The sequence below is a fragment of the Larimichthys crocea genome, chromosome X (genome assembly GCF_000972845.2).
Source record: "Larimichthys crocea isolate SSNF chromosome X, L_crocea_2.0, whole genome shotgun sequence".
In the NCBI taxonomy this organism is placed as follows: Eukaryota; Metazoa; Chordata; class Actinopteri; family Sciaenidae; genus Larimichthys; species Larimichthys crocea.
This window is the reverse complement of record NC_040020.1, coordinates 13,509,904-13,525,334: the sequence shown is the minus strand read 5'-3', so window position 1 is coordinate 13,525,334 and position 15,431 is coordinate 13,509,904. Positions and strand designations below refer to the sequence as shown.

General features: G+C 41.2%; 1 protein-coding gene across 2 annotated transcripts in view; it reads left to right on the top strand.

The window, feature by feature from the left end:
* Nucleotides 1-14,836, top strand: part of gpr158b (G protein-coupled receptor 158b) — a 67,956-nt gene extending 53,120 nt beyond the window's left edge. For both annotated transcript variants that reach the window (XM_027283761.1, XM_019259027.2), the window contains exons 8-13: nucleotides 4,245-4,383; nucleotides 8,761-8,866; nucleotides 10,383-10,529; nucleotides 10,857-11,100; nucleotides 11,610-12,166; nucleotides 13,154-14,836. In XM_027283761.1, the coding sequence (XP_027139562.1) occupies nucleotides 4,245-4,383; nucleotides 8,761-8,866; nucleotides 10,383-10,529; nucleotides 10,857-11,100; nucleotides 11,610-12,166; nucleotides 13,154-14,110 (2,150 nt within the window). In that variant the 3' untranslated portion in view covers nucleotides 14,111-14,836. The remainder of the gene's footprint in view (nucleotides 1-4,244; nucleotides 4,384-8,760; nucleotides 8,867-10,382; nucleotides 10,530-10,856; nucleotides 11,101-11,609; nucleotides 12,167-13,153) is intronic.
* The last annotated feature ends 595 nt before the right edge of the window (nucleotides 14,837-15,431 follow it).

Below are 15,431 nucleotides of genomic sequence, written 5' to 3'. Positions count from 1 at the left end.
GTTTTCAAAATCGCCCCTGCAAATGTTCTTAGAGCAAAGAAATACAAGTTTGTTAGATCATTAAAATAAGAAATAGAAAACTCCACAGGGCGCCTATCCAAGCTGGAAAGTGTTTCAGTGCCCTCTCTAGTCAAATGTTTTCATTTCGTATTTTCAGCTTTAAAGTGTGATCACCTGTAATCACACCCAACAGCGATGTCACAGCGTACTGACACATCCTGAAGTACAGTGTACGCACTGCAGTCTAACTGGTCAGCAAAAACAAGACTTTCAGAGGCTGTTAAAGGTCCAGTGTGTAGGATTTAGTGGCACCTAGCGGTGAAGTTGTCGATTGCAACCAAATAAATACTGTCTGTTCTGGACTACTGTAAAAAAAAAAAATGGCGGTTCAACATGATGGACTCCATGGAAGAGGACCTGCTCTCACTGTTGATCTAAAGGGCTTAGTTTGAGACAATGAAAACACAACGATTCTTATTTTCAGTTGATTATACACTAATGAAAACATACTAATGAATATTTTATTCCATTCCTGCCAATAAATACTCCTAAATCTTACACACTGGACCTTTAAGTTTCTCTTTAAGCACAGTTTCTCTTTCAATAACTCTTCTAGTGGGCCATACATCATGACTTTCAGTAGTACCGGTGCTTTGCAGCCTGTTTACTGTGACTGGTGGCATCTTTAAAAACGGGTTTGTAAGGAATAATAGCAGCAGGTTGGCTCAACTGTGAGTGGTTTGAAATCCTGATGCTGCAATACCAGCATAGCCATAGGGTAAACAGCCTGCTATGGTTCAGAAAATGATGAACACAGTATGGCAAAAAGACTGTGGATGGTGAAGTACTCTTTATAGAAGCTGATGATTTGAAGTCAGTAAACTGCATCTTGAAATTTCCAGCGAGCTTTGAGCACAATGCATCTATTGTTGTCTGAGTGACAAATCACGTCAGACATAAAGAAACAGGTAAGGGCTGGTGAATCTCGATCTTTTATAAATGTGGTAAACTTCTTTGCTGCTGACAGGATTCTTGTTAGAGATGAGCAGCAAGGTTTAAAAAGCTCCCAAACATGCCTCCTGCTTGCCAGAAGGCATAATGGTGCTGTAATAGCTGTGTTTATTGAGTGGCCTGCCCTTGAGGCAGCATTTTGAAAATCCTCTGCTCTTAAATGGATGCAGGGTGAATTTTTATGACAGTGTCCGTTGCTTAAATTCACCTTCCCCTAATAGGTTTGCTCGCAAACAGTTTAAAGAACGATGCCGTGCATTAAGTTAACTGTGGGATGCTCTGATAAACAAGATGGAGTACTCCTCTCTTATAGTGCCACCGGCGTTAAAGCAGAACACCTCCAGAGGGCAGGAGGTGCCACAAAGTCCCTCATTTATTTTTACAGGCCTTTAACACAAGCATGTCTCCAAGGACTTCCCAGAGGATAAGCCTGTCTAGTTTTAACTAGACAATAATCTATCACAGAATAAAATGCTGTTATACATTATGGACATTATAAAACTTAAGAAAGCCAATCTAAGCACTGCAGCAGACTATTCACCACAATCTGTAGACTCTATTATCCACGTGGAAAGGAAATGAATTGCTCCACTAAAATGTTTTTGAATGTGTCTGAATCTGTTATATTGCTGCTGCAGCAACTTCCCCTTGACCGTCTGCGCTATGTTCTGCCTTTTTTATATTTCAGCCGAGCCTTTTACATTATGCTCACAACTCTGAGTTTCCCTTTCTTTTCATTCACAATCATTCATAGATCATAAATGAGATGAACTAAGCGAGCCAGAGGAATTCTCTTCTTTAGATAATAAAAGACCATTATTAGCATTAGCTGAATAAGTGAACCGGCTGAGTGACGGTGTTCAAATTAACTATGAAGATCTATGTCTGTTTTTTTTGTTTTTTTTAACTGGCATCACGGTTCCACCAGCCACTACTTACCTGTGAAGTGGAAAATAAAGCCCCCTATAGAGAGGCATGATTGTTTCGGAAATAAAATATTTAGGCTGTGAAAAAATTAAAGGCCCTATTGACTCACCCTAAACAATCAGGCGTTCAGCAAAAAGAGAAAATACATAACCCTTTGCCCTTTTCTGACCCCGTCTTCAAGATGAATCATTTTTGTTATCCAATATATAGCATTGCCAAGTTAACAAGCATGAAGAGTGATAGTTGCAGGAACTATCCTTCACTAACCTGCATCCTGTGAGTACCCAGATGGCTTTGTGTGTGCCTTACAGTATCTTCCTAATGACTGACTCTTGAAGCAGGAGGCAGTGACGGGCACCTCACTGAAGCCAGTCTGACAGCAGGGGAGACTAATCCTGTTTGGAAAGGGGGAAAGGATGGATTCCTGAGAGATGCTTGGTCTGCTTCTGAGAACTGACAGAGAGACAGACTCAGACTCAGCGAGAGAGAGAGAAATGGCAGAGAAAAAGAAGAGTGAAGCTTGTGAAGTATGAAGTTTGTAAGGATGTGGGCAATGATGCAGAGAGAGTTTTCCATCAGCTGGAGAGGTGCCGATTTTGAGAGGAATCAGAGAAGAGGAGGGAGCTGATGAAGGAAGGACAGCTAAGGACACTCTGGAGACAGGACGGAGGAACGCAGCATCTTCTTCAGAGGAACAAACATGGCACTTAAAACTGAATCAAACACGTAGAGGACAACAACCCCTCCGTGTTTTTGTCTGTGTGTATTTGAGTGTGCGTTCAAGACAAGACAGGAAATGAGGGATCCCCACTGTTCGCTCTGACAGCCAGCGAGAACACACTTGAGCACTGAGGCTAGACTGAAGGACAGGAAGCACCCTGCGAAGCTGCTTTGAAGGATTCTAATATTGTGAGCTGCAGCGCATGTCAAGCTTGAAATTCAACTAATTACTTTTCTGTGTTTTCACTTGTTTTGTCATAATGCTGACAAGGGAACACATGCCTGTCTAGAAATGAATAAATCATCATATTTTGTCTTAATTTGCAGAGCAAAACTGTTGCCGTAAAGCAGTATTGATAATGTCAACAACATGCAAGAAATTTGAATCTGCAGTAGTTGGAATTATTATCCTCTCTCTCTTGCAAGCAGCTCTCAGTTCATCCCATTTCAGAGGCCAGGAACCATGTAATTAGTGATGATTTATACACCTATTCATGAATATTACCATGAATATTAATGGACTGTAATCACTGTAAAGACTCTAGGACTCATATGCCAACATAGTCCTTGGTACAGCTCTTTGCTGTAAGCAAACATAACAACAAGCTTCTATCAGAGGAGAACCTCTGACACTTATTTTGAAAATGAAAATTGTATTTATTTTGAAACATAAAATAAGAGTAATCTTTTTGCTCTACACCACAGAGCATCAAATTTCAGATCTTTTAGATGGCTTTAGGACAATTTCATGCCTCCAAAATACAGCAACCTCTTCATCACAGTTCCAATTATCAATATTGATTTTCGAAATGTGAGAATTTGATTGATCTGTACACGTATGCCATACAGCATGTTTTGATGAGGACATGTTGATAACCATGAAGACAGCTAGCTTCTTAAACACATCTTCCCTGTGAATTGCAGTCAGGCCACGTGTCCTTGGTGAGATGAGACGATAGCAGGAATATCAACACACTGTCGAGGATGCAGCTGTCTCGCTTTGGGGTAACACGGGGAATTGTTGCTAAATTAGGAACTGCTAAAGTTGAAACTACATTACTGCCGTCAAGACTGACAGCGCGAGGTGCCACAGCTGGGTTGAAGATCCACTGAACAGTGTTGCTTTCATTTAGCATGTGAATAAAACACACTAAAGGAATAGTTCGGTATTTTGAGGAGATTATTCCCACTTTTATGTCCGTGCGTTAAGTTCGGAGCTGGTGTTTGGAGGTAATGAATCTTCCGTCCATCCATTATCTAGAACAGCATATTCAACGTGGGGGGCTGGAGGCATTCCCAGTTGGGCAAGATGTGGGGTACACCCTGTACAGGTTCACAAGGCTGACACATAAAGGGCCATTTAGAGTCACCTTTTAACCTGCATGTCTGGACTGTGGGAGGAAGCCAGAGCGCCTGGAAGAAACCCAGACAGACACTTTCTGGACTGTGTAGTCTTGTCCCAGTTTGATTAGTATGCAAAGACTCACTTGAAGACATAAAAAATGTAATTAAGTAATAAAGTTTAAGACAATAAACGCTGTGACTCTAACCATTCTTGTGACCTTTCTGTCATTTTGGTTTCCCAGCTGAGTTCCTGTTCCTGCTGTGGGGTGTGTACCTCTGCTACGCCGTCCGCACCGTGCCCTCGGCTTTCCATGAGCCACGTTACATGGCTGTGGCCATCTACAATGAGCTCCTCATATCAGCCATCTTCCACATCATCAGGTGGGTAAGACGAGTGGGTGTGATCAGTCAGTAAGAAGGGCAGATGTGTGGGCAGAAGTGAAGTCGCTAAATTTTGTCCTTTTGTATGCCGAGAGAGAGAAAAAGACAAATGGAAGACATAAAGAATGAGATATAAAAGAGACATGAAACAAGACTGTAGAACAATGAAGTATTGTACTTTTCTCGAAGAACATCTCTGTGACAGTAATGAGAAAATTGTGTGAACAATGGCAAAGGGCTTAGACAACTTCGCCCCTTCTTGCAGCACAAGCTGTTGTTTAATCATAGTCACAGAGATATTTGCCTGTTAGAGCGGGCATAACAAGTTCTGAACTTGTCAGATGAAAGGCAGAGTTCACCCGCCCTCTTCATCAGGGAAACGAACAGTGTCAGCAGAGCGCCTGAGTTGAAAGGAGGTGAATAAAAAATGTCTTCCCCAGGCGGGGACGCAACGTAGAGCTGAGCTACTGTGCCAGAGCCCAAAATAAACCCTCAGTGCCCTGTAACTGTCTGTCTGTCTTTTTGTCACTCTCGCACAGAGGTGGAAAGTTATGTAATGTATTAATAATTTTTTTTAATTTAAGTATTAATAATATATTTAATAAGATAAATGTTACCCCGACCTTGGGGTGATAACATTGACAGTATAGAGAATGGACATTGTGTGTCTGTGATGTCACCCAAGAGCTGGCCATCACTATTTTGGCAGTTTGGCCTCTGCGGCTGGCCGACTAATGTGAAAATGGTCAAAGAAGCCGATCGTCAGTATAACAGCACCCACCTGTCAATCCATGCGGCCACGCTGTTTTGCATAACTTTAAACATTAATATAATTTGAACAGGTGTATAAAAAGTCACCCTCAGTTGTCATGAATGGGGAAATTATCTAATTTAGCTAATTAGCTTTTGGTTTGGATGCGGATGGGAACTTGTTCTGTAGCCAGCCTCAAGTGGCTGTTAGTGACACACAGCCACGGACCGTTGCTGCTTGTGTGATGATGGCTCAATTAATTGTTTCTTGGATTCCATATGGACGTATGGCGTGGCACTTTAAAGGAGCTAAAAGGGTATTGGAGTTACCACCATCAGATGAACAGAAACACAACTGCAAATGAATGTCAATGTTGCTACATGTGTCTGCTGGAGGTGTAATGAGGCAACCTTCGACTTAAAACGGCTTAAAAAGAAATCCTATGTCAGCGTTTTTATCTTGCTGCCCCCAGGTGGCCAAAAATGTAAGAAATGGAATATAATATTTAGGAATGTTTTAAATAGTGTATCACCTTAAAATAAGAGTCATTGTGTACAGACACTGCAGGTCCTCCTTCACTGACACCACCCTGCATTTTAACAAGTTTTGCAGTCGCCATAGTCTCTTCTACATACGTGGAAGGGGGAATGAGGTGAGAAGTATTCAGTTGGTTTTAATTTACAACCTCACTACTAGATGCTACTAAATCCTACACACTGAACCTTTAAGTAGTCAGTAGGTATTTCTCTATTCCCTCTGTGCCGTTTCTAACACCAACAGCAGCAGTTTATAGACTAAAAAGTTTTACAAGCCTAATTTGTCCCAAGGCTAAGCTAAACATCTCAACATTTTCTGCTTCTGATGCGCTCGTTTTATCACACATTTGAAGACAGCCTGTGTCAGATGTTTTGCAGACCGGGGGCTGGTTTGATCAATGTGATTTCCTCACCTTCAGGCAGCCACTTTGTGTTTATGGTGCGTGAAAATCAGGTTGCGGATGCACTTGAGATGCATGATGGTTTTTCATCCATCTTACAATACAAGTGCTGTACATCTTACAATTTAGTGACACAGCTGAAGGTAGGATCTGCCACATTCGTAAATGGTACTGTGAATGATTGAATCATGTTTTTGAACTGCAAAACCAGATCTGACTCGGTAAATTCCGTCCCACTTACAACTCTGCGTTCTTGTGGGTCTCTTAGGAGCTTATTTACAGACAAGTTGCTTTTATGCACTTGCATGGGATTTAACTATCTGAGTAGAAAACACTAAGCTGTTTAAGCAAGGGTGGAAATAGTAATTCACACATTTTTTTTTTTTTTTACAAGACTCCTAAAGCTAAAGACTTCTTTGTCAGTCTATTGCAGTATTGCAGTGGGAATAAAACAGGTCAGGTGATTTTTATAGCGTGCCTGCGGGAGCCAGAGGCAAAAAAAATTCCATTTGTCACACTTTCTCAGATAATACTGTTGGTGATTGAATAGTCTTTCATTTAGAGGCAGAGACCTATTGTGCTCAGTTGGACAAAAAGGAAAAGATCACATTCTTTTTATCTGTTGAGAAACTGAAAAAAACAACGGGTACACCTTCATCAGTTGAGTGAAGCTGTTATAAATCAAGTCATTCTCGTTTGCTGGGAATTTTTTTTTTTTGGGGTGAACTGACGGAGTCGGTCTGCTGCTGCCGCCCAGAGATAAGGTTGGACTTATGCAGGATGTCTGTGGTATGTGTGTGTGTGTGTGTGTGTGTGTGTGTGGTGTGGTGTGGTGGGGTGGGGTGGGGTTGACACACACTATGCTTTTGTATATCTAATGTGAATTATGAATGTGAAATGGGAGTCATGACAAAGGACCAACATCTCTGAACCACCTTGGTGGACCTCTGACAAACAAGGAGTAAACAACTGCAAGGTCTCTCTCTCGCTTTCTCCCAAACTCACAAACGTTGAAACATTTGGTGTTTGGTACAGGACAATATATTCACAGATTTGCCACAAAACACACAATACTCTGCTTGATACTGTCCAATAATTACCTTGATTTTTCCGTCACGATGTCCTCCTTTGATTGGATGTGGAAAATTGGTGCCAAAAAGCAGCCACTTGTTCGAGCCTCATTTAGAGCTTTTGTCTACTTTTAGCATTCTCCGGGGATAATTGGAGTGATTACTGTACTAGTGCTTGTGAGCACAATACAAACTATGATTGGAAATGGCTGCAATAATTTCAATGGTGACATGAAGTTTAAAGGAAGCCACAAGCTACTGAAGTCGCTGCTGTGAGCTTTGACATAGATTCTGGATGGATTGAGTCAGTGACAGAAACGGGACACTATTCCTTTGTGCATAATTACTTGATTTGGTGTTTTGCTGAGGTTGGGAGAAAACAGTGTCTGCATTTTCAAAATATCTTTTTAAAATTTTGAGGCATCATCACAAATACACTCCATATACCAGAATAAAAACAACAACAAATTAAAGATTGAAAGAATTGAAGCAGATTAAATTTTAAAAAAGAAGAGATAAATGTTTTTGGATGGATTTAAAAAGAGGGCACAGACTTTGTCCTCGGCCTGCCAGAGGATCTCAATCAGCTACCAGACTGATAGGTGATAAATGAACTACATGAGCAAGAGCCTGAGCGTGCCAAGCTTTAAAATACCAGCAGTAAAATCAATTACAAAGTCATCACTTAGCCAGTCAAGGACAGCAAGAATATACAAAAACACAAGAGTCTACATTCTATATAAAGTCTGCAATGGGGTGTAATTTAGGCTCCCCTTTGAGATGTACAATCAATGCTGGGTAGTTTAGGTTACTATACATATCAGGGTCCAAGTTTGTGGCCGAGGCAGAAGACAAGAGCCAAATATAAGAAATCTCATCAGGTTTTATGGACTGAAGATACATACGACAAACCAACACAGACACAGGAAGAGTAATATCTTTTCAGATGTTGGGACCAGCTGTTCATCTTTGTGACAATGTTGCAGCCTTTGTTACACATAAAGCTGAAAACATGAGCTGTCAACATCTCACTGTAGGCAAGAGGCTAAATGCTGATGTTGAATATTACTCAGGCCTAAAGGGCTGCTCCAGGTGATTCAAACTGCACACTATGTGAATGCCACACAGAGAGACAGACAGGCAGAGAGACAGTTTAACGTTTTGTATCTATGCAGAAGAAACTGCAAAAAATAATACACAGTAAGACCAAAGTGTCTACAGTAATGCTAGCAGCTCTGTGAGGCTGTATTTGGGCACAGTGGCACTTATCAAGCTAAATGTCAACATACTAATACAACGGCTATGCTGATCTTTAACAAGTACAGATCTTTCATAACTTTTACAGACTGCCTTTCAAAGGGAAGCAACTTGTTCCTATAAACTGCTACTTTTACAATTTCCTTCCGTTTTGCTTTTATGTCTCAGTTTACAGCTGCCTCAGGGGTTATGGTGCATTTTGTTCTATTCTCCTCGTCCAGAGAATCACTAGAGGCTGCTTTAAACGTGTGTGTTTTGTTTGTGTGTGTGAGAGTATGTTTCACAGACAGAACAATTACTCAGTTCAAGTGTTTATTGTTTATAATAAATTGATAAAGTCCATTGATGTTTTTTTTCTGCAGGTTCTCTCTGGTCCCGGGGCTGCACCCTGACTGGATGCTCATGTTGTTCTTTGCTCACGCTCATCTAACTGTGACTGTGACTCTGGGGCTGCTGCTCGTTCCAAAGGTAACACTTCATACCTGTAGCTCATGAACCATATTATTACTTTACTAGGATGTCAGTCAGTGGTTAAATGTAACAGCATAGTTTTACTAATCTTAAGCTTAAGGTTTAACCACATTATCATTATTACTACTATATTGTATTTATCATTATTTTTATTATTGTGCTAAATGGCCATCCACCATGAGCAGATTTCTTCCTCTTAAAGAAAGTTTTTCCTCGCCACTGTCGCCAAGTGCTTGCTCATGGTGGGAATTGTTGGGTCTCTGTAAATAATATTGTAAATAATACAGTCTAGACCTGCTCTTTATGGAAAGTATCATGAGATAATTTCATAACATATAACATGACACTGTCCCCTCACAATAAGAAGGTTCATGGGGTTCAACGGGGATTGGCTCCAGTCCCCTGTAACCTTGATAAGGGTAAGATGTTACATAAAATGGATGAACGAATTTGTAGTTTCCAAAAGAGGTTTCCCCTCTGAACTTATTCGCATTATTTCACTTGAATTACTGTTTGCCTAAAACGATTCAATATTTCACAAAAGAGAAATAATTAGAGAGAAGTCCAAACAATTGTACAAATTGGGAATATGAGAGAGCTAATTAGTAAAACTGAGTGAAAGAGGTTGTGATAGTGCACTCACGGAGAACAGCAAACATGCAAATACATTTGCTGACTGCCTCATAGATTTTAGCTTGCTCAAATCCAATTACTATTCACACAATCATTTGTGTACTTGCATAGCATATTTGTTCTGTGCTCTAAATGTGTCATTGCTTGCTTAGATGAAAACATAATCCCAGGTATTTACACGACTTGATTGGGAAACTAATCTGTAGAAGAGAAGCAGCTCTGACAGAAAGTGCTGCATGAATGTGATCACTGCAGGATTCATCTTTCAAGGGTGCTGTTTGGAAGAACTTGCAAATGTAATGGTCACAGTTAGTACAGAGAAATGTTCATAACAGCTATTGCTGCTCTGTAGCTTGTACGCACAACTGTTCATTAATCATTTTTAGTTTGTTTGATATTAGCTATCGGAACACACACATACACACAGATGCACACATTTGCTACCATTACCTTAAACTCATTCAAACAGTGTACAGTGTAATTTCGCTAAGCACTCCCGTGGGTGTCTTTATGTGCAGTCTCTCAAGTCTGATGGAAAACATTTAATTCTCCTGCTGTGTGAGAGATGCAATACACCATTGGCGCTCACCGTTCTTTCATTCTTTCTTAATTAGGCACCTCAGAAGTGTAAGTCAGTTGAGTACACTGAGATAATTAAGCACGATGGGAGGATGTTAATCTCACGCAGCGTCTGTTTCTGAATACGGGATAAATATTTGGCCGTTCTTTGTTCCCAGAATTCTTATTTAAACAGGCACTGGATAAATTTGAATAACAAAAAGCCCACCTTTAGTTTTATATTTTGTCATATAATAAATCTAATCAGAGATGTCCTATATGCTAGAGTAAAATTGGTTTGCTTGCTCTCCATCCGTCTTAGTTCCTGTCCAAAGGGACCCAGGCGAGGGATGATATTGCCACCGAGGCCTACGAGGAGGAGTTGGACATGGGAAGATCTGGCTCTTATCTCAACAACAGCATTACCTCGGCCTGGAGCGAGCACAGCTTAGACCCTGAGGATATACGGGTAAGGTGGCATTCAGAATCATGACAAGATCTTAAGTCTGGTCCAAATAGGTCTGCTTTTCACCTGTTATCCCGTTAAAGGTCCACTGTGTAGGATTTCGTGGCATGTAAGGATGCCAGTTAGATTGCAGCAGATTGTAGTTGGATTGATTGCAGCCCCTCATGTTTCACTCTCACCTGTTTAGTGTGAAGGAGGGACGTGTAAAAAATGTGAAAGACCCTCTCTATTTCTTTGTTTGTCTGTTCTGGGCTACTGTAGAAACATGTTTTTTTCAACATGACATTATTTAAAAGCTACCCAGCATTTACAGTCTCCTTCCCTTTTTAGGATGAGTTGAAGAAGCTGTACGCCCAGTTGGAAGTCTACAAATGTAAGAAGATGCTCGCCAACAACCCTCACCTCCAAAAGAAGCGCAACTCCAAGAAAGGTTTGGGCCGCTCCTTGATGAAACGGATAACAGAGATCCCAGAGACCATGCACATACACCGCCAGTGCAGTCGTGAGGACGGCAGCGAACACGGCAGCAACCGCAGCACCTTAAGGAGAAACCCATTTGAACCGAGTCACCATGGTAAAATCAGAGTTACTTTTCACCCTTGAAATAAAGTATATGACTGTGATGTTAGATGAGTTAAGGTCTGCATGTTTTTCTTTTCAGTGTCGACAAAATGGCTTTATATTGTTAAACTCAGAAATCCACTGATGCTGCTCATCTTCAAACTCTTATAACTAACAATATTTGTCAATATTTGTAATTTTTTCATTTCCACCAAAAATCCACCAAACGGCTAATCGCTAAATGGTTTTTAAAATATGAATGTTCAGTTGAAAAGATGAAGAAAAATTAGCCATCCCTGAAAAACTGCAGTTTTATTTCTAATAGCAGACCCTGACGATGACTCAGTTAAATTGAATTAACCAATAGTTGAGATGGTTTAGTTTAGTTGAGGAATGACTTGCTGTTGTTGCCACACTGCTTGTGCATCTAAACTTGTAAATGATATCTTATTTTAAAATGCAGGGGAAATAAGTCATATCAGTAAACTTCAATGCCATTTAATTGTTTTAATCTAACATCAGGCAAACCTCGGGATGACTCCCTGAAGAACAAAGTCATGGGCTTGAAGAAATCACTCAGCTACGACCACGTCTGTGACCAGGATGAGGAAACTGGGAGCCAAACTGGCTCGACTGTAGGAGACAAAATGACTCCTGTTGGAGGTGGTGGAGAAGGATCTCTTCTGGGCTCTCTGATTGGCCGGAAACATACCAAGAAGCAGCTGGAACCCGCTGCGACCCCACCAAGACTGGAACCAGCTGAGTCCACTGAGTCTGTTCCACTGTTCTGGAAATCAGCCAGCGCTCACAACTTAACGCACGAGAAGAAACCTGTCCACCTGAGGACATCCATCATGCAGAAATCTCTGAGTGTGATTGCGAGTGCCAAGGAGAAAATGCCAGGGCTGACCAACAAGACGCAAAGTGTGGAGGATGCCAGTAAGAAGGGTCTGAAGGGACAGGAGGGGAAGATGCTGTCTGAGGTGGATGAGACACCTGAGCATTACCCCAAGATGATCATCAGCCAGTCAGTGGAGTACTCCAAGACACCTATGAAGATGGGCATCATGAAACAACAGGTACTTTTAACATATTTCCGTTACAAATCCAAATTGATTGATGCATTAACACTTGTCCACTTATCCAGTGCTGAAATCTTCTGTAGTTGTAGTTAGTTAAGTAGTCAGTCATTTATGAAAGAAAATAAACATTACATGTTTCTAGCTTCTTTTTATCACTGTAAATGAATGCAATTTAGAGTATAGTAGGAAGTAGAAATTCTTTGTTTACCTTGGACTCAAACTCAACCTCTACTTACCAGCTTTTCCCAGAACTGTCAATTACAACTCGGTTAATGGAAACCCTCCTACACAGAACAGAACATCTTATTAGTAAGAAGGAGGAGAGAGATTGAGGCAAGGGTTGTTTGTTTTGATTGTTTCTGGCCAACAAAGACAAAAAGACAGAAAGGAGTGTGTTATTCAGATCCTGCCCAGAATTCAGACCAAAATGGACACTGATAAATCAATGAGCACTACCAAAAGCATTCCAGTGGGGATGGCTGGGTTGTTGGAACATCTGATCTTGCAAGTAGATCCCATTTGTAATTGTTGTTTGTCACACAGTCATTTGATCCATTGCCAATATAGAAATATTGATCATAGCAACATTAAGTTATATAAAATCAACACTTACCACAAACTGTTTAATGTCCTAAGATCTCTGTTGGTACTCACCTTCCTGGAGAGGACAACTGAAATGATTATCACATGCAGCAGCTGTAACACTGAATTGGTAAAAGTCCAAAATTCATCCTTGAACAGAGACAGATTATAATCTCTGCCCTGTATACGACCACCTGTTATCATGTGACAAATTATCATACCTCAATCATGTCATGACAACTAAGACAACTGAGCAAATGCTATGACCATGAAATGCTGGAAGAAGTTAGCAAATGGGCCTTGAGCTATGAGTTTTTTGTCTTAATAACTTTTGGTTTTACCAAAACAAACAATTTTAACAGTAAAAGTAAATTATTTCATTTCATTGCTTGATTTTAACAGGTAAGTGGCAGCCAGCCATCCATTTGTTCCGAGACTGGGAGGAACCTCTATGATGTGTCAGAAGTTTGTCCCTGGGAGTTGGAAGAACCTCAGACTCCCTCTGAAGCAAAGACCCAAAAACATGTTTCCATTGCCCCTGGAGAAACTACCACCGGCCGGAGAGGCAGCAGCAGCAGCTCTGGAATCACCAAAAGTAGCCGGTCCCAGCAGAGGCAGAAAGCAGGGCAGTCCCCTTCCAACAGACGCCGCTCCAGAGAAAAAGGAGGAGAAAGGGAGGAAGGCAGGGAATCACGGAAATTCCGACCACCCAGGTCACCTCTTCCTCTTAAGCCAGATGTCTGTCCCTGGGAATTTGATGAGCAGCCTATGCAGGGAGGAGTTTCAGATTCCATCTCCCCAGACAGGATCAGACGTAAGAAAAGTGTCACACCCACTGATGGGAAACCCAAGGGGCTCCACTCAGACCACTCCAAGTCCACGGGCAGCCTTTTGCAGCCTCCCTCGCTGATGGTAGAGATCTGCCCATGGGATTACACCAGCCCACCTTCACCTAAGCAAGAGAAGACCTGCAACAGCCCCACCACACACAAGAAAAAGCGGAAAGGCTCCTGCTCATCTAACCACAAAGCCGAAAAGGAAAAAGGGAGGGAGAAAAGCAGAGAGAGGCGGAGCTCCTCCAGCAAGCCGCCATCTGAGAGGAGACGCGTTAGCCAGTCATCAGAGTGCAGTGGGCTGGTTTCTGAACGGCGGAGGAGCTCCACCAGAGACCCAGAGATGATGGATATCAGAAGGGCTGAAGTTTTCTCCAGGGAGACCGAGTCCTCACACACCAGCTTTGCTCAGACTAAAAAATCACCAGAGAAGAAGAAAGAGGGCTCTCTGGGCACTAGTTACAAACCTGCAGCCGTGGCTGATGTTTGTCCCTGGGACTTTCAGGACTCTGAGGAGAGGGCATGATGACTGGTGTAATGATTGTATTTTTTTTGTATTCACAGAGGACAACGCAAAGCAACCGAATGATAAAAATGTAACATTGAATTAGATAAGAAAGTTTTTTTTCTCTGGGTGACCTAAGTGAAAAAAGATTTCGGGAGGAAAAGAACATTTATTCTGCTGTCCATCGATGCAATCCAAACATTACTACTTGCTAAATAGCAAACTTCTTGTCGTGACATTGCAACCTTGAAGTTACTTTAAAGAACTTTTTAGTCTGCACTTTTGCTTGCTTATTTGTTACATTGATGTTTTATCACATTGAGTACATCAAGGTAATAGAAAATGAATCATATCACCTGTATTTACCAGCAGATCAGACAATCATTTGTCATAAACACAATGAATCCTTCACCTAACGAACCCAGTAAATATTGATGAATGTTTCCCCTTATGCCGATGATGTTCTACGTTACGCAGCATGTCAGTGGAGACTTACTGTATCAGATGCCGGCAATGAAATTGAGCGGGCAGCAGGAAAAAATGGGATATCAGCACTGAGAAGCAGGAACAAAGCCTCAGACACAACTGTGATGTCTTACCTTTAGGCCAAATACATAATTTATGTCACGAATCTGATCTGTTTGATTAGTGAAACATGAGAATAACAAAGGACTGTAGTACATCTTCATTTCAAAATGAGAAAACTGTATGTTTCAGTAAAAGTGCTCAATATGCAGTGTGTATTTTTTCTAAAATGCCATTGCATGTGGCAAACTATCAAGCATCCAATAACTAAATATTTATTGGTCAACTTGTTGTCAAATATGACAGTGGAACTTTTGATGTTGTTGCTTCAGGTATTTGTCTCCTCATGTAGCACATGCTTTTTGAAATGATGTGCATCGCCATCAATAATGTACACACATTTTTCGAATGGCTTGCAGTTATAGTTGAGCAGTACTAAAATATCTATGAGGCTCTCCCTTCTGTTGATATTTATTTACTGTTTACTCTAATCCGCTGGCCCTGGATGTCCCTTCTCAGAGGCTGTAGTATTTCCCACATTTCTAAGTCTTTCAAGGACCAAAAACCAAACCTGACTAAGGTGGATGGTATGAATAATGCATTTTTTTCAGTCACTTAGTTGCCCGTTTTCCATCTGCTTGAATGCACCTTCCCTCAGATCTTTGCACATATTCATTCTTAAAACCACCACTCTGCATGACCAAAGCTTTTTTGCCACTTTTTTTTTGCTAACAGGAAATGACTTATTTACCATTTCAGCATCACATCAGCAGTCAGCCTTTCAGTCCTGTGAGCAGCCACCCACCAGTGAGGATGA